The 27,472-nt window shown below is 30.7% G+C and overlaps 1 protein-coding gene across 2 annotated transcripts; it reads right to left on the reverse strand.

The window, feature by feature from the left end:
- Positions 1 to 1,196: 1,196 nt before the first annotated feature.
- Positions 1,197 to 25,970, reverse strand: LOC111717202 (uncharacterized). 2 transcript variants are annotated; one of them, XM_023492707.1, is made up of 12 exons: positions 25,820 to 25,970; positions 24,241 to 25,026; positions 18,742 to 18,867; positions 16,901 to 16,946; positions 13,525 to 13,570; positions 11,951 to 12,032; positions 9,806 to 9,891; positions 9,211 to 9,269; positions 7,413 to 7,543; positions 3,850 to 4,068; positions 1,513 to 1,609; positions 1,197 to 1,280 (listed from the first exon to the last, which is right to left on the reverse strand). In XM_023492707.1, exons 1-12 carry the CDS (start codon positions 25,878 to 25,880, stop codon positions 1,223 to 1,225), a joined length of 1,797 nt encoding a protein of 598 aa, XP_023348475.1. In that variant the 5' UTR covers positions 25,881 to 25,970; the 3' UTR covers positions 1,197 to 1,222. The 2 variants fall into 2 exon arrangements, with proteins under 2 accessions (XP_023348475.1, XP_023348476.1); XM_023492708.1 differs by lacking the exon at positions 3,850 to 4,068.
- Positions 25,971 to 27,472: the final 1,502 nt, after the last annotated feature.

Below are 27,472 nucleotides of genomic sequence, written 5' to 3' on the forward strand. Positions count from 1 at the left end.
ACAATAATATACAAGAAAACTTGATGATCAGAACAAGTTTTCACAATAATATACAAGAAAACTTGATGATCAGAACATGGTTTCACAATAATATAAAAGAAAACTTGATTATCAGAACGTGTTTTCACAATAATATACAAGAAAACTTGACAATCAGAACATGTTTTCTCAATAATATACAAGAAAACTTGACAATCAGAACATGTTTTCTCAATAATATACAAGAAAACTTGATAATCAGAACATGGTTTCACAATAATATAAAAGAAAACTTGATGATCAGAACATGTTTTCACAATAATATACAAGAAAACTTGATGATCAGAACATGTTTTCTCAATAATATACAAGAAAACTTGATAATCAGAACATGTTTTCTCAATACGATACAAGAAAACTTGATTATCAGAACATGTTTTCTCAATACTATACAAGAAAACTTGATGATCAGAACATGTTTTCACAATAATATACAAGAAAACTTGATGATCAGAACAAGTTTTCACAATAATATACAAGAAAACTTGATGATCAGAACATGGTTTCACAATAATATACAAGAAAACTTGATGATCAGAACATGGTTTCACGACAAATTTTAACGATATATCAGATCACGCTTAAACCAATCTATGTGACCATTTTAGGACGAAAGTTTAAAAAAAATTGATAAGCCCCTGAAATACTTTGAAGTCCAGACATTAATTTAAACTGCAAATGCAACACCAAGGTTTAATTTATAATTCAATTTTGATTCTTCAAGCTTTAAATTAATCAAGTTTCATCTCGATGTTATAATAAAGTGACCTAATCAAAAGGTGTAACTAGGAGGATTGAGGAATTAGGGGCGGGGGGCGTTTAGATTTTAGATTAAAAGAAATTTTTGGTCAAAACCAGAGGCAATGATAAAAATGACATGATCTTGAAATTAAATTAAAAATTCTAGGAAATTATTTAAAAACAAGTCATTTTCACACAAACACCAAAATTTCCAATTCCCACATTTATGGCCTAAACTGCCATAATTTCTTTAGATTTATGTTCATTATTAATAAAAAGATGGAATGTATTCGGAAAATTAATACTAAACCAACCCAAATATATTTGGCTATTTGTTAGGATGGTTTAAAACAAGATTATCTTTCTAATCTCATGATGTAAATTGTTTTATATCCACTTTAAAAAAATCATTAACTTTCCCTTTAATATACATTTTATTGACTTACCTTTCCCTGTTACAGGAATCAACACATCGAGACTTGACAGAATCCAAGTAAGGCCTAAAAATATCGAATTTAAGGGGCCGTTGACATCAACTCTTACTTATTCAACCAACAGTATTTTTGTAATGTATATTGATGTCTATCGGACTGTTTCTGAACTATTAAAGCTTGAGAACTAGCGGCCTATTTCTAAACTAACAAAGCTTCCAAAGCTGGACACCTAGCGGTCTGTTTCTAAACTAACAATGATTCAAAAGCTTGACACCACGCGGCCTGTTTTTAAACTAACCTGCATGCCGCGTCCCGTTCACAGTTATCCAGCGCTAGATGGCAGGTGCTGCGCATGTTTATAATCTCTTGATCTTGTAGCGTAGGCTGACGAGAACCTTAAAGAAATCAGTTTTCAACTCATCAACACAAAAAGAAAAAAAATTTAATCTAATTTTCTTCAAATATAAACATAGATAAATTACATTAAATTTTTAAAGATATTTTTAGGAGCTAAACACTAATTATTTTTAACGTCAGCTTGCTTTTATAAACATTCGTATTTTGGCCTGATTAAGGCAGCTTGAAACTCCAAGTGTGGAACATTAGTATTCTGCAAACCATTCTCCCGCATTATTCAAAACACGTTCAATTATTAAAACGTTACAGAAATTTGTAAACCAACAAGTTCTTAAAATTTTCTAGACCTTTTCAATTTTTTCAATTTCATGAAAGGTCTTGACATTTTTTATTGACCAATTGTTTTTTTGCGCAGATTAACACAAAACATTTGCCAAAAATTATTATCTTCATATATCTTAGCAACTCTTGATGATCTAAACCTTTTATATCTCAAAGTTCATCATCTAATTTTCAAAGATTCACAGGACTCAGGTTGCAAAAGTATAGAGATGATAATGTTAGTTTAAGGCAGGTGTTATCGTTTTTAGTTCCATTTTATATCTATTTATGCAACAGTCTTCTGGTATAATGATATGCGGGACAATATGTTTTTTGGCCGGGATTTTTCCTTTTTGGTTTAAATTCAAGATTTTAATCTCGAACGCGTTACTTATTTGGTTTGGAACAAATAACACACTTTTTATAACAAGATCATGAAATTGTGAATAAAAATGCTGTATCAAAATTCTCTTAAAATTAAATAAAAGAAATTTATCACTTTTTTTTATAATCTCAATATAAAAAAAATTGTTGAATTTCTTAGGCGTTACGGAAAAATCCAAATTTGAATATTATGTTCAATGTTTTTATATTTTATATAATTTACAATTAAACAATTATTTAAGAAATTAAACAAATCTAAAGCTGGAGGGGTGAAAAAAATAAAAAAGTGAAAGGTGGTGATCCCATAGTGGTTGGCGAGTACTATTTTAATTTAAAGCAGAACTTATTGGCTGAAAACCAATTTGCGTGCTATTAACACAAACAAAAGTTGTTGGTTTGAGGGGAGGGGGGGGGGATAACTCTAAATTACTAGTCCCATCAGACGAAATAAATANGTTGGAACGTTATTTTTTTATAGGAAGTGACTGGCTAGGTAGTTGAACTGAAATATCAGGATTCATTTGTGTACCTTTAAAACTTTTTACGTTTTTAATTTTTACATAAGATTTAAAACTTAAAACCTGATGCGTATTTGCATGTACAATTTATAACCAAACCTTTAAAGTTGAAACCAGATAATAAACAATAATAATACAATCTTTTTTTCTTGCTGAGTTATCCTCCCCAAAAAATAAACTAAATTTACAACTTTTAGAAAATATTTTTAAAATAAATTGCATTTTTGGCAAAAAACAAACAAAAAAGTCTGCATTAAAGTTTTTACTGGGTTTGGATAAACAGTTGATGGCAGAAATAATTTTAAATGGGCCCTCGAACTATTAAATGGGCCCTGGAACTACTAAATGGACCCTGGAACAACTAAATAGATCCCGGATCGACTGACTGGACCTTGGAATAACTGAATACAGCATGGACGTACAAATTGGACCCTGGAACTACTAAATGGACCCTGGAACTGCTAAGTATACCCTAGAATTACTAAAAGGACCCTGGAACTACTAAATGGATCCTGAAACTTTTGACTGGAGCTTGAAATCGCTGAATGTACCCTAGAACTACAAAATGGAGCCTGATATTATTTAATGGACCCATTGATTGATTCTTGAAATCGCTAAATGGACCCTGGAACTACAAAATGGAACCTAAAATGGAACCTGGAATTATTGAATGGACCCTGTAATTATGGAATTTTTCTGGAACCATTAAATGAACTCTGAATCTACTTTATGGATCCTCAATTAATGATGTACCCTGGAACTACTAAATGGGCTCTGAAACTACTAAACAGACCCTGGAACTTCTTAAGGAACCCACGCACGGCTATTGTATGGACCCTGGAACTACTAAAGAAACCCTTGAACTACTTAATGCACCCTGGAATTTAAAAATGAATCCTAGAACTAATAACTAGACCCTGGAACTATTAGATAAACTCGGAACTATTGAATGGGCCCTGGAACTATTGAATGGACACTGGAACTATTAAATGGACCTTGGAACTTCTAAATGTACCCCGAAACTACTAAATGGACCCTAGAACTACTTGTCTTACCGTTGTACTCCCTGTCCGACACACTGGGAATATACCAGGGTGTCGTGGAATCAGCTGTTCCGCTCGTAACATATACTTCCCGTGTGGTGCGGCGTGTCTCGGGCCCGGAAGAACCGGTTTTCGAGTAACCTGGCAACCCACGGTAGTAAAATTCCCAAAATATTGCGGCATCCGCCAGATTGGAAAAGGTTGGTCGGATGGAGTCTGGTATTTGTGCGTCTGAAAAATGGAAACAAAAAATGGTGCAGTGAGGAAAAAGTCTCAGTTGTAAAACAGTAAAATCATTAATTATTGAAATAATTTGGAAAGTTTATTTCAATTTTTTAAATTATTTTAGAAAAGTTTAGAAAATGACTAATAATTTTACAACTGAGTTTTACCAAAGGGTTTAAACCCCCTTTGGAAGAGATACTTTTAAACTGTAAATATGATTTGTTAGCAAGTTCATGAATGGCTATTTTATCCATAAAAATTAAAAAACCTGATAATCCTTAAAATGCCTTTGTAGTAATCACGCAGAGGCGAATATTTTTATTCACTAGTGTGGGTTTTCGGTTGCAGCGATGCAAGTTTTGCCTTATTTTCAAGTTTGTATAAAAATGTTGAAAATGTTGGATATATCTTTTAAGATTAATATGCAAACCCTTCTTATCTTAATGTTACAGAATCTTTAAGAATTCAATTCCACCAGATTTTAAAGGGACTGTTCTTTTTTATTTGGTTGAAATCAGAAATTCGCATTTAAGTTAATTTAAAAAGGATCAAAAATGGATTTGTCCCAATTTTTATTTTTAATTTGAAGTTTTAGCAAACCATATTTAAATTTGTAAAGAGTCCCTTTAAACTGGTTGTTAGGCGAAACTAGCTAAACCCTGAAGCATAAACTTTGGAAAAAGAAAAAAAAATGTTAAGATATATTCAGAATTTGTTAAAATTTAAATGCTTTACGAAAAAAGAAATAGTTCAAAGAATTTTAGAATTTTCTGTTCTCCGGTTTTTATAAACGCTGATTCTTTGAATACAGGATATTTGGTTTAAAATATTTTCCGCTTCTAACTTTTTACAAGAAATTACTAGAAAAACATTTTTAAAGGAACTGTCAACGTAATCATACATTAATCAGAATGTCAGATTTATGATGGTACCCAATTAAAACCTATCTTCTGAGCAGCTATGACAAAAAAAATTTATTTCCGTCATCCAAGATCAGTCCTTGATTTAAATGCCATCTTTATGAATCCGACCTGCCACTGTACAAATGGACCTTCACTTGAAATTATCTCTAAAGTCCCTTTTATACCAATAGTTTTGTATCTTCACTTAACGCAATTTAAAAGTAAAAATATTGAACTGATTTTCATATTTACAGAATAAATGTCTCTCTTTAAAAGTGCATCACGTCACAAGAAAACTAGGATTTGTCCTGGTAAAACATAGTCTTCAAACTCAACTTAAACCTGTGCCCCTTGGATGAATCCCCCCCCCCCCCCTCCCCCTTTAATAAAAAACTAAATATTTATGGTGGACGGACACTTATATTTGTTGCTATTGACTTGGTCTGATTAGTTTTGCATGCAGAGTAACTTGTTCAATTCTTCCGCTAGGGCAGTTTCAATATTCTTCCGCTAGGGTACTTTCAATATTCTTTCGTTAGGGCCGTTTCAATATACTTCCGCTAGGGTATAAATTTCAATATTCTTCCCCTAGGGTAGTTTAAATATTTTTCCGCTAGGGTAGTTTCAACATACTTCCGCTAGGGTAATTTTGATATACTTTGGCTAAGGTAGTTTCAATATTTGTCCGCTCTGGTTGTTTGAATATACTTCCCTTTAGGGTAGTTCTAATATACTTCCGCTTTGATAGTTTCAATGTACTCCCGCTTGGGTAGTTTAAATATGCTTCCCTTAATGGTTAGTTTAAATTTTCTTCCAATGTGGTAGTTTTAATATGCTTAAGCATGGATAGTTTCAATATGCTAAAGCATGGCTAGTTTCAATATGCTAAAGCATGGATAGTTTCAATATGCTTGATTATGGATAGTTTCAATATGCTTAGGCATGGATAGCATCAATTTTCTAAAGCATATAGTTTCAATATGCTAAAGCATGGATCATGTTAGTATTTGAAATTAACCCGAGTTTTCATTCAGTTTGGGTTGGCTCAATATACTTCAGTTCATCATTAGTCGCTTGATAACCCTAATTGACGAGAATAATAGAGAATAATCAAACTTGTTCGGTTTCAATGTGCCAATGGAAACTTTGCTCTTGGAGGGTTTAACATCTTCGTAGGAAGGATAGAACACCTTCTTAGGAAGAATTGTAAACATTTTCAGGAAGGTTTAAACACAAAATGAATTGATCACCTTGAATGAGGGAAGATTGAACACCTTCTGAGGATGGAAAGAACACCTTCTTAGAAAGGGTTGAACACCTTCTTAGGATAGATTGAACACCTTCTTAGGAAGGATTGAACACCTTCTTAGGAAGGATTGAACACCTTCTTAGGAAGGGTTGAACACCTTCTTAGGATAGAAGGGTTGAACACCTTCTTAGGATAGATTGAACACCTTCTTAGGAAGGATTGAACACCTTCTTAGGAAGGATTGAACACCTTCTTAGGAAGGGTTGAACACCTTCTTAGGATAGATTGAACACCTTCTTAGAAAGGATTGAACACCTTCTTAGAAAGGATTTAACACCTTCTCAGGAAGAGTTGAACACCTTCTTAGGATGGGATGATCACCTTCTTAGAAAGGACTGAACACCTTCTTATGAAGGATTAAACACCTTCTTAGGGATGATTGCACACTTTCTTAGAATGGGTTGAACACCTTCTTAGAAAGGATTGAACACCTTCTTGTAAAGAATTAAACACCATCTTAGGAAGAATTGTACCCATTCTTAAGAAGGATTGAACACCTGTTTAGAAAGGATAGAACATCATCTTAGGAAGAATTGTACCCATTCTTAAGAAGGATTGAACACCTTCTTAGAAAGGATAGAACATCATCTTAGGAAGAATTGTACCCAGTCTTAGGAAAGATTGACTTAGAAATGATTAGACACTTCTGAGGAGAAATTGTACCCATTTTTAAGAAGGATTGAACACCTTCTTTGGAGGAATTAAATACTGTTTTATTAAGTATTGAATCTTAGGAATGATTGAGCACCGTTTTAAGAGGGATAGAACACCATCCTAGGAAGAATTGTATCCATCTTTAGGAAGGATTGAACACCATTTTAAGAGGGATAGAACACCATCCTAGGTAGAATTGTATCCATCTTTAGGAAGGATTGAACACCATTTTAAGAGGGATAGAACACCATCCTAGGTAGAATTGTATCCATCTTTAGGAAGGATTGAACACTTTCTAAGGCAAGCTTGTACAACCTTTCTTTGAAATGATAGAACACCATCTTAGGAAGTATAAAAAACCTTCACAGGAAGGGTTGAACACCCATTTAGGAAGGATTGAAACCCTCTTCGGAAATATTGAAAACCCAGTTTCAGAAGAATTGAACAACTCTCTTTAGAATTAATTTAAGGACAAGTTTACTCACCGATACAAGGATTTCCATTCACAAGCTTAAAGATCTGGTCACAGCGCTTCTTATTCGGCATATTAGCCGGACAAATGCAACCGAATATAGGGGATTGTCGTAGATTTTGCCAGGACAAGTGACATGAACTTCTAGAAGATAAATTATCTATTAATATAATACAATCAAAACAGTTACAACAAATTAGAAAATTCTTGTTTCCAAAACTTGAATGTTATGACCAAGCTCTAAATTGTATTCCATAAAGTAGGTGTTTGGATTCTTGTACTTTTTTACTTTAATAAACATTTCTGAAGTACACTGTGTACTTTATTACCCTATAATAAACATTTCTGAAGTACACTGTGTACTTTAATACCATGTAATAAACATTTCTGAAGTACACTGTGTACTTTAATACCATGTAATAAACATTTCTAAAGTACACTGTGCACTTTAATACCATGTAGCAAACATTTCTAAAGTACACTGTGTACTTTAATACCATGTAATAAACATTTCTGAAGTACACTGTCCACTTTAATACCATGTAATAAACATTTCTAAAATACACTGTGTACTTTAATACCCTGTAATAAACATTTCTGAAGTACACTGTGTACTTTATTACCCTATAATAAACAATTCTGAAGTACACTGTGTACTTTAATACCATGTAATAAACATTTCTAAAGTACACTGTGTACTTTANTCTTTGGCCAGTTTCAGACATTCCAAGGCAGAGATAGCTAATCCCCCATTTATATTCATGTTTGCCAACTGATCAGTTTATCAGCTGTTTTATAAAAGCAACAGCTGATTCCGAGCATGATTTATAGCATAACAGATGATTGTGAGCTTTGTGTTTTTGTTCCTATTTCTAGATAATGTTGGTGTGTTTTGTGTTCCTATTTCTAGATAATGTTGGTGTGTTTTGTGTTCCTATTTCTAGATATTGTTGGTGTGTTTTGTGTTCCTATTTCTAGATATTGTTGGTGTGTTTTGTGTTCCTATTTCTAGATAATGTTGGTATGTTTTGCGCTCCTATTTCTAGATAATGTTGGTATGTTTTGTGTTCCTATTTCTAGATAATGTTGGTATGTTTTGTGCTCCTATTTTTAGATAATGTTGGTATGTTTTGTGCTCCTATTTCCATATAGATAATGTTGGTATGTTTTGTGTTCCTATTTCTAGAAAATGTTGGTGTGTTTTGTGTTCTTGTTTCTATAAAATCTGCAGCAGAATATTATGACCACCTGCCTCCGATCTATGGACCACCCTCCCTTTCACACCAATTTCAATGAAGTAAAAAACCTTATAAAATAGCAACTCCATTTTCAAATTTTTAATCTTTAATATATAAACAAATCTGCCCACCCTTATAATTCAATATATTTTGCTACACCAATACAAATAATGCCCCACCTACCTTGAGAACCAGAAAACTCGATGACGCATTTTAAACTCAAGTTATGACTTTAAATAATCTAAGGAACATAAGACAAAGCAATTTTGCAATGTAAACAGACCCATTTAATTTTATACGCATGATTTAATCAGCTACTTGTAAACTCATTTGTTTTGTAAAGACATCATATAAACTTAAGTATCGCTATAATGTCGTCTTTCTTTTCCACGTTTTCTAGTTCCCACTGTAATCTAATCTAATATTTTGGATGTTCTATCAAACTAACGAAAGCGTTCGAAATTACGATTTTTGTTCAAAATTCGGACAGAATGTTCGAGATAACTCACGATGTCTTAAGTTCTAATTTTATATTCATAATATTTAGCAAGAATTTAAAAAAAGTTTGCTTACACTTCGTCCATGACACATTTATCATTTTCCGTTTGACAGACTCGCTGGAAGGTGACAACCTACAATACAGAAATCATGATTAAAAGGAATGTTAAAGTATTTTCAAACGCCCCATAGTTAAAGAGTTGCAATGCACAATTCACATAGGTACCATGTAAACTTTATCTGAGCAACAATAAAGAAGATATCGACGTCTTTCAACCTAAATATGTTGAAGTTTGTAATTTGCTCTATCCACCGGTCATATTGAGAACCACGTTTTAAATTTATTAACTTTCAGAGAGAAAAAAGGTTTGAAGGTTGTGAGTTGGGAAAATCATAATTAAAATCATGTCTCTGACAGTCCCTTTAATAGTCAAATAATTGATTGGTATGGATTTTATTTATTTTATTTTAAATTCTGAAAAATTTTTGGGAAAAGTCGCAAAAAAAAGTTGTTGATTTGTTGCTCAATATTGTTGGTATACACATTTTAAAAAAAATACTTGCCATTTCAAGTATGTCCCATTTCCATTACTCCCCCCCCCCCGGCCCCTCACAAAAATATTCTTTGAAAATTTCTTTCTCGCCATTCCCCCACCTAAATATGTTATACCTTATTCTTGCAAGATTTATCATTATTACAAACATCCTCTGCATGTGTACAGTACGGTAAAGCGTCTACAGGGTACGGGTCATCAGCTGAAAGTGTGTAAATATATTCTAATGATGTTTTAAAAAAAAAATACAAATTCAAATATACTTTTGGAATATTTAACATTTGTGTAAAACAGTTTTTCTTTTATTTTGCAAAATTTTTTCATCAAAATTTATTAATAATTGAAAAAAAATATGATTACATTTTTTTTGTAAAATTTTACTTTTTTATACGTATAATTCGAAGCAAATACATATTTTGAAAATTTGCAAGACATCGCATTATCCATTTTTTTACTTACCCTGTATTAAATTTTTATTATAAGATAACATAATATAATATAATATAATATAATATAATATAATATAATATAATATAATATAATATAATATAATATAATATAATATAATATAATATAATATAATATAATATAATATAATATAATATAATATAATATAATATAATATAATATAATATAATATAATATAATATAATATAATATAATATAATATAATATAATATAATATAATATAATATAATATAATATAATATAATATAATATAATATAATATAATATAATATAATATAATATAATATAATATAATATAATATAATATAATATAATATAATATAATATAATATAATATAATATAATATAATATAATATAATATAATATAATATAATATAATATAATATAATATAATATAATATAATATAATATAATATAATATAATATAATATAATATAATATAATATAATATAATATAATATAATATAATATAATATAATATAATATAATATAATATAATATAATATAATATAATATAATATAATATAATATAATATAATATAATATAATATAATATAATATAATATAATATAATATAATATAATATAATATAATATAATATAATATAATATAATATAATATAATATAATATAATATAATATAATATAATATAATATAATATAATATAATATAATATAATATAATATAATATAATATAATATAATATAATATAATATAATATAATATAATATAATATAATATAATATAATATAATATAATATAATATAATATAATATAATATAATATAATATAATATAATATAATATAATATAATATAATATAATATAATATAATATAATATAATATNAAAATTCCAACAATTAAACAGAATTTAAAAAAAACCAAATTATTAAGAAGCTTCAAATACGTGTCATATAATTAATATTGAAAGTATTATGAGTAGAAAGCTGAATTAATATACAACACATACACCAGGACGCCTTGCTTTTAAAATTTAAATATTTTTTAAATTTTAATTAAATATGTTTCTGTGAAACTACCGAGGCCAATACAAATGTACGAATACATCTGAATTCCTATTTTTTAGTCTTGAAAAAGATGATGGATTTTTTTAAAATTACAAGAAACTGAATTACCTTTGTAAGACTTAAAAAGAAGGAGCACGAAGCAGTGCGAATTGGTAAGTCTTGTTTGTTTGTTTGTAAGCAAAACGTTAAAGCGGCTAATCCGAGATCAGGTCCAAATTTTTCAGAGCTGGGCACTTTAGAATGGGATACCATTGATCCCGACTGCTTAATCCGCATATCCAATGTGGACACTTATGATTTCTTGCTTAATCCACTCTTTTTTGGAAAAAGTAGAAAAAAATCAAAAACCGGTTTTTTAAAATTAAGAGTCCTTCCCTTTTCTCTATATTATAATTATATTAATCTTAAATGGCGCGCAAAATTTCAAATTGATCGGCTTCTTATTCGCGACCCTGTTTGGTTGAATTTTATACACTTTTCAGGATACAAGTACAAGATCAGGTTAGTCTCGATATAAAGAAAAAGAGAGGATTAAGCATTAATCTCGATGGCCACCATTCTAAACTTTTCAGCTCAGGTAAATGAAATTTTGGATTTTTCCCAAATTTTTATAAACTCGACAATAAAAATAAGAAAATCAGCAAAATTATTTTAATATACAAACGGCATGTAGATATGATTAACATCAAAAGACTAAGATTGTTATCAGAAAAAAATATTAAACAAAATGTTTAAAAATAGGAAGAACAAATATTTAAACTTACATCTCGGGGCAGTATTGAGGCAAGGATGATCGAATAATAATTCACTAAAATCATTGCACTGATGATCATCAGCTGTTGGCGGCTGAAATTTTAAAATTAATTATAGGTTTAATTTTAAAATTAATAGATTAAAGACGGATCGTAAATTAGGTTAATAAACTAATAGATTAATGAAAATGATAAATAGACTTTCAGACATATTTAGGGAAAACTTATTTAATCAAAACTGAATTATTTCAACTAAATGATGTTTAAAGAATATTGTATAAACTAATGGTAAAAAATATTGCATAACTATCTACATTTATTACTTAAAGGGGCTTTTAGCGTAATTTATATGCAAAGATTGCAATGGCGTGCAGACTTACAACGGTTCCCTTGAAACCTTAATCTGACGAAAAACGTGAAGATAAAGTCTTTTTTCTGACTCAAAAAGTGTTTAGTTCTGATGATTTCTTTATTGTGTCTAACAAGCAAGAAATGAGCAAGTCATTTATGCAGAGAAACCACAAATTAAATAAAACAGTTAAAAAAACCTTGATAACTAATTCATTTGAAACTGCACAATTATTCAATTAAATGATTGCCAAGGAAATAGTGATTTTCAAAAATTGAGATGAGGCAAAAAAAACTTGTGGTTTCATTCCTGGAATTGAGTTTTTGCCACAAACTTAAAATGTCTAATCCCTATTCTTTGCATCCTGATGGTGTTAACCTTTTATCTATTTTAAACTTAGAATATTCTATTTGACAGAATTTATAGTTTGAAATATCAATGGTTTAAGATATCCAATTTCAGGATATAAGGATTGAAAAAATCAGAGTTTGTGGCAAAAACTGAGTTCATTTATGTGATAACACTATGGAGAGAGAGATGCGTTGTTAAAACAATTCAGTTCTGTGAATCTTCAAGATTGTCCAGACATACAGATAGACAAGAAGCACTCAGCCGTAAAGATGTTTAAAGATGTCTACTATAGTTCTATATACAGAGGAATGTAGAGATCAGAACTAATGATTAGATATATTTACAACTTTATTTCAGACATGGCGACAAGAGGACAAGAATAGAAAAAAACTAAAGATCAAAAGAACATAACTTTATTAGACAAGAACACAAGAACAGGACATATATGACAAGAAGAGAAAAATAGTAGACAAAAACACAAGAACAGGACTTAAGTAGACAAGAACACAATAACAGGACTATATGTAGACAAGAGCACAAGAACAGTACTATATGAGACAAAGAACAAGAACAGGAATATAGTAGATAAAACTGGACTATAGAAGACAAGAACAAGACAATTGCAGACAAGAACAAGGTTATAGTAGACAAGAACACAAGAACAAGACTATAGCAGACAAGAACAGGACTATAGTAGACAAGAACACAAGAACAGGACTATAGTAGAAAAGAACACAAGAACAGAATTATAGCAGACAAGAACAGGACTATAGTAGACAAGAACACAAGAACAGGACTATAGTAGACAAGAACAAAAGAATAGAACTATAATAGACAAGACCAAAAGAACAGGATAAGAATAAAAAGCAAATCAAGAATATCTCACCTTACAGAGACAGGTAGGATTAAAGTATGGGAAGCTTCTCAATGTTCTAACAAAATAAAAACATAAAAAATCTAATTTTATAAAAAAAATTATTCCTTTTTTGGCTCGATTTATTCCGTATCCACCCCCCCCCCCNATTAGATTACAACCTAATCCTCAAGAGAAATGATGAAACTAAGTCGAAGAATTCTTTTATAATATTTCTTTTTAGAAAATGGTCAAATTAATGATATTTTATTATATATTATTCTCCAACTACTTTATACAGTATTTATTATATAAGGTTTGTGGGAAGCTTTGCGTTCTTTTTCCAATAAGTTAAACTGTTATTCATGTCACTTTTCATATTAATAGTAACCAAAACTATTTTCATACTTTGTTAATCAATTTTCAAAAACATCCTGTTTATTGAATTCCAACACCCAAGATTAATATGTATAACTAAATAAAGATCCAACCTCATTTCTTATTCGTTAAAAATGTTATGGAACACTCAATGAAAAAAATATCAAACCACTCTTTAACTGACAAAAAATCAACCACTTCTGAATTCAATACTCCCTCACAAAATATCAACCAACCACTTCTTGATACTTCCTGACAAAATATCAACCACTACTTAATTTAATACTTCCTGACAAAAATCAACCAGTTCTTAAATTATTGTTTCCTAACAAAATATCAATCACTCTTCAATTTAATACTTCCTGACAAAATCTCAACCACTCCATGATTTAATACTTCCTGACAAAATATCAACCACTCCATGATTTAATACTTCCTGACAAAATCTCAACCACTCCATGATTTAATACTTCCTGAAAAAATATCAACCACTAATTAATTCAATACTTCCTGACAAAATATCAAAATATTTAGAGGAATCGCATTCAGGCATTACTAAAAATTAATTCTTATCGTTAGAAAAACGTTCAATGTCAAGTTAAAAAAATGTTTTTATTTTTGGTTAAAAAAATAGTTATAATTTTAGGCGAGATATGTTTGTATTTTTTTGGTAAAAAAATAGTTTTATTTTTGGTTAAAAAAGGTTACATTTTTAGTAAGGCAATGGCTATATTATTGACTAAAAACAGTTATATTTTGGTAAAAATGGTTTTATTTTTGGTTTAAAAAATGGTTGTATTTTTGGTAAAAAAAAGGTTATAATTTTAGCTATTTAAATTTTTGGTCAAAACATGGATATATTTTTGGTGGTTATTTTTTTTATCGTTATATTGTTGGTCGTTATATTATTAGAGTTATATTTTACACACACAACATACCACACATACATAACATACACATTATGCTTACGCGCACAATACACAACTCAAACACAACATGAAACACACACACAACATACACCCCATTCAAAGACAAACAACTTACAAACACAAATACTTAATACACACTGACACAGCGTATGAAACAGGTGTATTGTAAATGAGAAAAACGTTGTATGAGATAAAAAAATGAAAAAGCAAACAGATAAAACTCAAAGTTGGAGAAAGCAGATTTTATTTAAATGTTGTTTTCAAAAATTCCTTTCCTTGCTTTAGGAACTTGACGTTTTCAAGGTCTGAGATCAGATACTCCGTTCTTACTCCGTACTAAACCCAGGATAAAAAACACTCCGTTCTTACTCCATACTAAACCCAGGATACAAGACACTCCGTTCTTACTCCATACTAAACCCAGGATACAAGACACTCCATTCTTACTCCAAACTAAACCCAGGATACAAGACACTCCGTTCTAAACCCAGAATACAAGATACTTCGTTCTTACTCCGTGGTAAACCCAGTATACAAGACACCCCGTTCTTACTCGGTACTAAACCCAGGAAACAAGACACATCGTTCTTACTCCGTACTAAACCCAGGATACAAGATACTTGCTTCTTATTCTTTTCTAAATCCAGAATACAAGACACTCCGTTCTTACTCCGTACTAAGCCCAGGATACAAGATACTCAGTTCTTACTCTGTACTAAACCCAGGATACAAGATACTCCGTACTAAATCCAGATTTTTTAAACGCCTAAAAATTGAATTTTTCCTGCAACATGATGCAACTTTTACATGTTAAACTTAGACTACTTATTCAAGTAGACGTACGTAATAGCTTGAAATTTATTTACGACGTCAGGTTGCAAAGCTATATGGACTTATTAAGACTTGTAGACCACATTCAACTAAGTTTTCGGTGTGCACTGCAGTGATTTACAGTACTTCGACTGGAGAAATGGTAAAGTTAAGTGAAGGGTGAGTCCAGTAATCAGTTTTTTGGTAAAACGCACAAAGAAACTGAGTTTTTGTTTAAAAAACTAAAATTTTACAATCCCTACATTTTTTAAACCTGATTGGGGAAACCTTTAATATAACAAACTATTTGATCTAGCATAATTCATAGATTGAAATATCAAAAAATCTACCAAAAAACCTGGTTGCTATGATATGTGGATTAAAAAAATTGAGTTTGGAAGTCTTTCCTTCTAGGCCCCCCTTTCCCCTGCAGTATTCCCCCGGTCCAAATTGAAAATGTTTATTTTGAAATCCGATATTTACAATTTTATCTTTATTTCACCTGAATTTTACCTTTCCGGTCAAACTCCAGCCAGTCAAATATTTGTGTGTTCAGGTGTCCTAGCCTCGCTTCAACTAATCCCAGACATTTAGGACATTCTTTTAAAATTTTCTAATTTCCCCCTATTCTATCTAGCTATTCATAATCCTTTTATCCACCCCCCCCCCCTTCTATGATATATTAAAAGTTGACTTTAATCTATAGCACAATTCATATCTTAAATATCAGGCTGCAAAAATATCAGGTTTTGTAAATGAGAGCTTGGAGCGAATATTTAGTTCTTTTAAAATCTATTAGAGGTGATTTTGGTAGAGAGTAAACATCGAGTGGATAAGAAAGAATTGAGATTAAGTATTATTTAAGCTCGACATGTTTTTATCTTATGGAATATGAATTTACTTATTACTATTAAACTTGTAAATGTTAATTCTAAAATTTTCTTTAAATACAGGATTAGAATATAAAATGGTTAAATTTGACATTGATTGCTATTCAAGTTTTTATCATATGTTTTATCTGAAACGAAATAAAGAAATAAAGAAGTAATGCTTTAATCCCTCTCACTTTGCAACCTGATGCTGTAATCGTTTGATATTTTAAAAGACAAAGGGTTGCGTAGTAGCAAAAATGGAAACTCAGTATTTCATCAATTTACTCAAATATTAGAAATAAGATAGAAATGAAATGAAGATTAAAAACTGTATCAAAGAGAGCTTCAATATTTAATATTTTTCAAGTTATTTCACCATTTAAGTTTTTTTAGTTATTTATTTTTTGTTTAGTTTTGTTCCTGAGGGCAGCCTGGCACTTGCTTACTGTGATCGTCGAACAGACAACTAGAAAATAAATCAATTAGTAAAAAATTAATCAATTAACCACTGTGGAATTGTACACATCAATCAATTAGTTAATGAAGAATTGTAAAAACAATAAATCAAGCAATAATGCGTAAATCAATCAATCAATCGATTCAATATGTTGTATCAATATCAATCAATAACTAAGTTTTGATTTTAAATTATGATGAAAAGTATTGGAAAAATGTTGAATCAATAAATAAAAAAATTCACAAAATTTCAGGATGCGTTCCTGTTATGCAGGATTGCCTTGCAGTGTTTTAAAAATACATTGAACTCGATCTTTAACTTAAAATTCTTTAACGTTTGGTTTGACTTGGTTTGTGGGACGATATATTTTCACTTGATTCATTTTTACTAGTGTAATGTTTACTAGTTTCATTTTTACTAGTGTCATTTTTACTAGTGACAGTTCTACTAGTTTCATTTTTACTAGTGTAATTTTTACAAGTGACAGTTTTACTAGTTTAATTTTTACTAGTGGTTAGTGTCATTTTTACTAGTGGTAGTTTTACTAGTGGCAGTTTTACTGGTGTCAATTTTACTAGTGTCATTTTTACCAGTGCCATTTTTACTTGTGTCATTTATACTTGTTTGATTTTTACTAGTGGCAGTTTTAATAGTGGTTGTTTTACTAGTGCCATTTTTACTAGTGTCATTTTTACTACTGCCATTTTTACTAGTGGCAGTTTTACTAGTGCCATTTTTACAAGTGCCATTTTTACTAGAGTTCTTTTTGCTAGTGGCATAATGCTAAAGTAATTTTTGCTTAAACACCAAGAAAACGTTAGGTTTGCTATCACATTACTAAGGGTAAGGTTAGGCCTTTTTTTGACGACGCAGGGTTAAAAAGCAGCCCAGCGCTGCTGCAAGGAAAGGCTAAGGAAGTTTTCTAAATTGCAGAAAAAATGATGTAGCAAAAATTACTTTTAGCATAAAGTGCATATAGTAAAAATTACATACAGCAATGATAACGCATAGGAAGAGTAACATCTTGTTTTAATTAATTGTTTACATATTTTGATTGACAGGATATCATGAGCATGAATGTTTTGATTGACAGGATAGCATGAGCATGAACAATAAAACTGTAGAATACATTACAAACTTTAATACTTGAGCAACTAGGTATTAAACATCAAGCTGAAAGGGAATACCCACGAAAACAAAATAAAATAATAAATACATTATAACTCCATAAATTCTTATTTCAATAAAAATCTTTCATAAAAATGACTCCTACTATTTTGGTCATATTATACTGACTTAATCATCAGGACATCAAGTTTACGGTGGCCAACGCATCAAAGATATCCTTGAGCAGTGAATTGATCGAAACAATAATTCAAACCGGAGATTGAAGCAAAATAGCAATGATTTTTTTGACAGAAATGATTTTTTGGTCCGGATAATTTTAGAGAGATAAGATTTAGTTTTGTTTCTAATTAAAAAATTAGGGTATTTTGGGTATTTTCGATTAGAGGCAAAAAAAATGTTACTGCAGTTAAACAAAGAAATTTGGTGACATCGTAAAAACTTATAAAATGTGGCCTTTACAATTTTTAGATGGCTTTATTCTATTACTGCTAAATAATAGTAATTGTAAAAATAAATGAATAGCCATATAATAAGCAGAAATTCAGTTTTGAAAAATTCCATATAATTATTTTTCAAAAATCTGCTGTATTCAATTATCAGTAGGTTAAGAAGACGACATTTTATAAATTCTGTCCATATTTTCAAAGTTAAGGGTTAAACTGTAAGTAAATCTAACCTTGTTCAAGGCCACAAACCCGGGGAATGACTTGAAGAATCTGTGAGCATGTTGAATCCTCTAAACACAGCTGTCTTGCTAGTAGGCAGCTCAAGCTACCAGTGGCAGGGGTAGGCAGCAACACACCTGTAATTAGTTTAAAAAATTAACACTATATCTAGATGGTTGTTTAGATGCTCTTGCGACATTGAATCATTATCCAAATGTTTTAATGGCAAAAAGTGCCCGGAGAAAAAGCTTTTTGTATTGTTTTACCAAAATTAAGGTTTTGAATTCAAGAATTTAATTGGTTGGAAAAATAATTATTATAATTTATTGCACTCCTGACTTCTAGTTGGTTAAAGTTTAAATATTCGGAACCCTCAGGAATGAGTTTCTTAAAATGACTAAAAGCATAATTTGAAGTGACCATCCATGCAAAAATGGCAAAGTCTGATCCAAGTATGAATTAGATATAAATATTTATAATATTGAAAATATAGCATGACGACAATATCTTCCATATTATTGATTGCCTGCTCAAGTATGAATTAGATATAAATATTTATAATATTGAAAATATAGCATGACGACAATCTTCCATATTATTGATTAGACCAAGGTTTCAAAGGCATATGTTGCAAATTGGACTGTGCCGCCTTAGTATGGAGGGTCACATAAAATTACACTTACAGTCCCTTGACTTGAGGCATACGTTATGCCTTATGAGAAATATTCATATTATATCCGTTAAACTGTTTCTATCATCCTGTTGTTTTATTATATTCGATCAATGTTGTATAAGATTCTATCAAGTTTTATAAGATTTTATTAAAGTTTTATAAGATTCGCTCATGGGTTTATTAGATTCTCTCAATAATTTGTAAGATACTATCAGAGTTTTATAAGATTCTATTAAAGTGTTCACGATCGATTGTATCAGAGTTTTTTTCTTGTAAAGGAATTGAGTTTTAGCCACAAATTCAAATTTTCTAATCCCTATATCTTTGCAACCCGATGGTGTAAACCTTTGATATTTCAAAGAACGATTATTTAATCAAACAGAGTTCATAGTTTGAAATATCTAAGATCTACGACATCGGGTCGCAAAGATATAGGGGTTAGAAAGTCAGAGTTTGTGGCAAAAATTCAATTCCTTTAGATCAATGTTTAATCAGAATCTCTCAAAGTTTTATTAGATTCTCTCAAAGGTTCAAAGGATTCTATTAAAGTTTTATTAGATTTTATCAGAGTTTTATAAAATTCGATCAATGTTTTTGTATGATTCTCTCAATTTTTATTAGATTCTCTCAAAGTTTTAGAAGATTCTAATAAAGTTTTATAAGATTCTCTAAAGGGTTTGGAAGGTTCTATCAAATTTAATATGATTGCAGTTCATTTAAGTTTTATGAAATTATATCAGTCAAATGTATTTATTAATCTACGAAAATCAACGAAAACCAGAAACTCTAAAAAATTAAGACAACGTTTAGAAGTTATAACTTTTTAAGTCCGATTATCTAGTATGACACACAACAATTGTGCAACATGTTAAGAGAACCATTTCATTTTTAAAATTCCAGGGATGAGGGGCACCCCATAGATCCCCTTCCACATTACCCCACCCCCCCAGTAAACCCTCATTCGGTTACTGGCTAGGGGAGTTGCTCTAGTAATTCAAAACAAACATTAAACTGGATTCATAAAGAACAATCTCAGCAGTTGATTTGAAGATCTCATAGCCTTCCTACTTTCATTCTTTAAGTCTAAATGGTGTTACAATGTACATGGGAACCTATATCAAAGGAGTTGAGTTTTTTACCACAAACTCAGATTTTCTAATTCCTATAACTTAGCAACCCGTTTTCCTAACCCTTTGATACTAATTCTGGTAGATCAAATAGTCTAAGTTTAAAATATAAAAGGTTTACACCATCAGGTTGCAAAGATATTGGGGTTAGAAAATGTAAGTTTGTTGCAAAAACTCAATTCCTTTGAAAGATATTTTTAATCATTATTCCCGTTATTGAAGAGCTATTGAGAAGATCAAAAATGTTTGAGTTTTCTTATATGTTACCGGATTAATTTGCTTAACTCAAATTGATGCTTAAGACCAAAACAAGAAGCTATGAGTTCTCAAAGTCACGTCAGTGATGTCGCATAGATATAACCGAGGTAGTTTTATTTAACCGTCTCACGATAGCTTCAGTAATAGTAAATATTTCCATTTACTGATAGCGCCGATTGAAGGATAACTCTGATTGGATAATGAGATAGAGAGATAGATAGATGTTACCGCCATACTATTTCTATTGGTTCAGAATAGACAACAAACACATGACTGAACCCTGATGGATCAGGCGCTGTCTAGTTTGCTTTAAAAAATCCTAATTTATAGGTTAGCTGTCACCAATCCTGTTTTCTTTGTAATTAATTCATTGCCGAATAACTTCGTCTGTGATCCGCAAAAAAACCGGTTCCAATTGAGCGCCGGCTCAAATCTCGAAACACTGAATACATTTTCAAGTGGAACCAACCACGTTTTAACCGTGGCTTAAATTCCTTAAATTCGGCCTCCGGTCAACCCGACAGAAGGAGAAGGTTACATTTTTGCAACATTACTGTTACGACTTTGTGACCTCGAGGCTCCTGTAGTTTTAGTTTTATGAACAAGTATAAGGAAAGCAAATTTATCCGATTACAAAATTCAAAATATTTTTTTTTTTCAATGGCTCTGCGTATGAAAAGAAGTTATGATTATAACATATTTTACTTTAGCTTGACGTAAACACAGATTTGAACAAACTATTTCAATGTTCAGAGGCCGAATTTAAAGAATTTGAGCCGCGCCTTAAATTTGGCGGATCAAATATGGTTGGTTCCACTAAAAATTGTATTTAACTTTTCAAGATGTAAGCTGGCGCTCAATTGAAACCGGTTTTTGGCAGATTTAAGCCGCGGCTCAAATTCATTAATTCGGACACTGGATAGTTTACATGTATCTTACCTAGGTCCAAATAGTAATGAAAGTTAGTATCCATTTCTAAAACTAGACCTTTACTTAACCTTCTTAACTTACTTATATTTTTTGAGGCTCTGGACATTATTAATTATAATTTTAAAAGCATTTAATTTGGGTTTTAGTTTTTAAGAAGGAAATGGCAGATTTCTTAGCGATTTTTTGCTTGAAAACTTGCAATCTTTTGATCTCTGTATTCTAAAAACAGAATTAACTATTTCAAAATCTAGCGTGTTTATATATATCTATGCACGATCAAAAATAACTTCAAGGCCGGGAATCAATTTCAATTCATGAGTACTTTTCATCAAAGTAAAGGGTCTGTAAGCGTAATTTTAAGTAATCTTCAATTTAAAGATGGCAAGGCATTGTCTGATCAAGTAAGAGTTAGATATCAATGTTTATAATTTTGAAAGAAAATTTTCTACAAACCTAAAAAAACAACAATTATATCTTACACATTTTTTATAAGCGTACCGTTCCATCTTCAATTTACACTTACAGTCCATTAAAGATGTCTCTTGAATTTACTTATAATTAATATAATTTAAAGAAAATTATTAAAGAACATTTTTATGTTCAAAATTGAAAAATCAAACGCTTTGAAGAAGTCTAAAAGTCAAAAATTACATGTTATGTGAATTTAAACCTAATCCGATACATCTATTTTTAACTTTTTAAACCAAAAAAGAGATAGATTTTTCATTACAAAAACTTGTTTAGAAAAACTGAGAGGATGGGGGGGGGGGGATTTTACTTTAAAGCTTTTAACCTCTTCCCGATATATTTTCCCCACAAACTTGTAAATTTTCCCTAACAATTAAAACTCGGCCACTTCTAACAGCCTAGCCAAAACCCTTTTAACATTAAACAAACTATTTTACACTTTTCCAGGTAATTCCACTCAAAATAAAATTAGGTATTTTAGAGTGCGCTAACTTTTCAGTAAGCGTTAAAAAAGAATGCAAATTTATCTGATTAAATAAAAGATATTTAAATTTTTTTTCCTCCTAAATAGCTTTTTCGAAAGAGGAGTTATACTTGAAAGGATTTTGATATAAGTGACGTACAATTTGCTTTTGTTTGACGTTAATATCATGAAGTAAGAATATCGGCATTATCCCTCTCTCTCTCCACACCTTCATGTATTATTCATTATACAAAGTCAACACGAGGATATTCTGATAATATATCATTATACACTATATATCTTTCTATCTATCTATCTATCTATCTATCTATCTATCTATCTATCTATCTATGCATCTATATGTCTATCTATCTATCTATCTATCTATCTATCTATCTATCTATCTATCTATCTATCTATCTATCTATCTATCTATCTATCTATCTATCTATCTATCTATCTATCTATCTATCTATCTATCTATCTATCTATCTATCTATCTATCTATCTATCTATCTATCTATCTATCTATCTATCTATCTATCTATCNCATCCCCCCCTCTCCTCTCCATTTATAGCTCTTCTCTTTTATATTATAGAAAAGGAGGAAAAAAGTTTAGCAATTAAAGCTTAACTCCTAATTTTGTATTTACACAAGTAAGAAGATACTTTAGTTAGATTTAGATTATAAGAATTGTAAGTGCTAAAGGTTTTATGTTGTTTAACGTCTATTAATACGTATTTATTTAAAACGAAATACGTGAAAGCCAGAAATAAAACAAAGTTTACAAAATTTATGAAAGTTATTTTTTAATTATTATTACAGAAAATACATAAAAAATATATATTGTTTAGCACCCTTGTTTCTAAGTAATTGTGTCATAACAACTATTTAATTCTTCAGCTTTCAATTATTCATAATTATCTAACATGAAATGATAAAGGAAAGATTTTAAGAATACATAAATAGAAAAAAAAAATATTTTTAAATTATGTTAAATCGTTATTTTTTGTTTTCAAAAGTTTTCTTGTTGAAATCTGAACAATGTTATGCAAGAAAATCAATTAAAAACTCAAGGCAACTGAATTCTATTTATCTATGGAGAATATTTTGCGGAGATTGGATTTGCAAAAATCCAAACTGCTGCAAAAATTCCACCCTTTGCAAATCCTGAAAGCAAGTATGCGCAAACCTTTTATAGCAAGGGAGNTGGGTTGTAACTTGACTAGTTGGAGTGATATATATCTCCTTGGATTATGTGCAGAGGATTATAATGTAATTTGTAGATACTTAAATAGATAGATAGATAAAGTTATTCTAAAATGTATAATTACTAGTCTTTTTAGTTTTTTAAAAGCTTTTATTTGAAGAATAGTACGATATCACTGTATGTACACTCTAGTTCATTTTATGTACGGGACGAATTTTCAACTATCCAGAGCAAGCTGTACACTGTACAGTACAAAAACAGACTGTATAAGGCAACTCGGGACGGTACGCCAAATGTATGATCCCCTTCTAGTGAAATTTATGTGACATGTACACTGCAGTGCTTGCACAAGGATATTTGACAGTACATAAATATTTTACCTGGTAAATCAGGAACTTCTGGGTAAATATCAGGTTCTTCAGGGGGTCTGTAGGTCAGAGCGGGGGGTGAAAATGTGGTAACTACTCGTTCTGGATTATCAAAAGTATACAGCGGATTTTCACAGCATTCCCGATCTGGTGATTCACTTCCATATACAGTAGGCTGGATTAAAACCAGGTAAAATGTAAAAAATCTAAAAGCGGAGTAATTAGTCCGACGCCATGACAACACTTCCGTGAGCAAAGACGACTCGCGAGAAGACCGCGCAAAACTGTTCTTTGAGAAAGCTTTCTTTTGGTCCGACAACTCTTTTTTAATATTCTGAGCATGATCTTTGGTTTGATTTTTAACCCGGCTATCACTGATGCTCTTGGCAAGACATATGTCACATCTTTGAGATTTATCTAGATTAGTAAAGAATTTGTTGCGGCAAGTACAACTAGACCAGGTAGCAGGTTTACACGTGGGTCCCTGGGATGGAGGACAGTTGGCAGTACATTGGGGTTTGTTTGGAGAGGAAACAGAATATGGCATCTGTCGGAATGTTTGTGGACGTCCTAGTGGATGTCCGGCTCCTACAGAATTTGTACTCTGAACTGTTGGCGTTTTTAAGGCTACGCGAAGAGATTGAGCTTCTGATTCTAGTGTAGTTGTCATAGTGGTTGTGGTTTCGGACCATTCTGTATTTTCGTCTCCACCCTTGGGATCTGAAATGTCCTCCACTGATGTTTGGAGAAGAATCAGAGGGGCTGAAACATCCCTCCATCTCGCTCTTTTGGATTGGGCTGTAAAAGAAACATAAATATTAAAAATCAAACAAAATTTATTCCAAAGCTCAAAAGTAAAGAAAGGGCTGAGTGAAGAAAAATAAAACCTCACTTTAAATGGTTTATGAGAAAAGGTTCTTAGAATAATTTAAATTTTATTCCATCATCTTTACAATTCAAGGTTTTAGGATTCAATTTAACACGAAAACATTGAGAACATTTAAAGCTTGGAAAAATGTCATTTATCAGGCAAACATCTTTTCAGCAAGCACAATTTGTGGTTTTTTGTTATCAGCCCGGTGCAGTGCATGGGGAAACCTCCCTTGCACGGAACCATCTCTGCCTACAGTGTTAACCATTTCAACACAATGTTAAACAGAAAAAGCAATTATTAGTTGACATATATTAAATACGCATTCAGTTCTTGAATGTACTTTACAGGGGGTAAAGGCAAAAAAGCTATTTAGTCCCGTATGTCGTCTTCTTTTCAAATCAAAATACATTAATAAATATCGGAAAATGTCATAACCTTGCTAATTATGTCTAACATTGTGTTAAAATGGTCAAAACTTTAGGGAGAGGTGTTTCCGTGCAGGGAGTTGTTCCCATGCACGACACCAGAAGAACAAAAAAATTAATGATAAAAAAGTAGTCTTTTAAAATGTAACCCCCATGATGTAAGTTTAATGAATCGTTTGTAACAATAAGGTTACGTAATGGTTTAAGACTTGCACTTCAAGTGATTCTTTGAAATCCAAAGGAAATCTTCTTTAAGTATTTGTTTAGATATTATGTGATATATATATCTAACCGAGGGAGAGAACGAGCTCCTGGGGGTTGCATGGTGGTACAATCTTCTCATTTCGTTTCATCCCAGCGCATAGCCGCGCTTCCTAACTTCTGTAACCAACACGTGTTGACGTCCTGAAACTGTCTGCAATTCGATAGAACCAGTTTTCCGTCCTGTCATTGAAAACCGTTCACTTAAACCATTTTGTAAAAACTCAGAAGAAAGTTTTTTTGAGGAGATAATTTTGTGGCAAATTTTGCGAAATAGAAAATAACTTTATCTTAAGTCTCATTTTAAGAATCTTTAATTAAGTTGCTAAACAGCCACGAATTCCTCTGAAAACTTTGACATGGGTTCAAACTTAGATACACAAACTTTAGTTTCGGCTGGAGGAAAATAGATTAAATTTTTAATTCAAATTGCGGATTTTTTCCCAATTCACTGGTGGATGTTTTCGTAAAAAATTGTTTTTTTTTTAGTGATGATTCCTGTAGTTGATGCTGCCTCCTGTATACTGGTGCTATCATCAGCTGTCCGCGGCCGGTCATAGCAGTGGGCTAGCAAACCTTTCCTGTATACACACAATAGTTCTCACACACACCACTACAGACTTATTTGATAGACTTTAATTTTGGGATTATTTTATTTCGGGGGCGTTATTGGAATTGTCATATCAGTATTGTATATGGTATCGATAAAAGTTCTTGTTTTGAAAAATGCTGTCTTAGATAACATTGCTTAGCAGTCTTCAATTTTCAAATTTGTATTTTATTGCTTTATTTTTTTTTCAGAAGTTGCTAAAATTATTTAGTTTTACTAAATTTTACAAATCAGAAAATATCGTTTCTAAATTATAAAAATAATGTTTAGTTAAAAACTATTCTGTGTAATAACATCCCTTTTGTTGGGAACAAGTTTGTTGAAGTCGATCCGTCTCCATTGAAATGTCGTCTTCCGTGTGTCATTTTAATTTTCCACCCCAGCCAATGTTTGTACAAATTTCATTACTTTTTACAAAATTTTGTTCCTCTTATTCACATCTCTCTATGGTGTCCATTTTTAATTCTGTAAAAAAGCTTTTGTACATATTACCAGTACAGCAATTATTAAGATTACAATATAAATTTTCTAGCCAATTTTGTATCTTATAGTTATTAGCAAACACAGTTTTTAACAATATACGTAATTACTAATATTAAATTTATTTTTCCTAATATTGTTGCACATTTTTTTTAGCTTAAATCGTCTAGAGATGTTATTTCAATGTAAGCCCTTCATGTCCAGAATGTCAAAACCAATTCATGTTTTGACTGAAAATAATTATTTTCAATTGTGGCTTCCCTTTAAAAATAAATTGTGGACTATTTTTTTACAACAACACAGATAGAAATAGTGAAATTAAACACTTTATAAGCTAAAAAACGACAATATTTAACAAATTATTATTATATACTCGCTGTCTTTAAAAGTAAAAGTTATTTTTGTTTATAGATATATATCCACTAAGTATGAACTATAATTTGAAAAAAATCGATGTTACCCTAACTCAACTCAGTGACCTTGGAATACAATAAGAAAGGGTAAAGTAAATAAAGACCCTATCATCCAACCTTGCGGAATCGTAACTAAGTGTTGTAAAACCTCTGACCTTAATTTAGTAGGTTTTTAAAAAGG

This window comes from Eurytemora carolleeae, unplaced genomic scaffold (genome assembly GCF_000591075.1).
Source record: "Eurytemora carolleeae unplaced genomic scaffold, Eaff_2.0 scaffold1899, whole genome shotgun sequence".
NCBI classification, from domain to species: Eukaryota; Metazoa; Arthropoda; class Copepoda; order Calanoida; family Temoridae; genus Eurytemora; species Eurytemora carolleeae.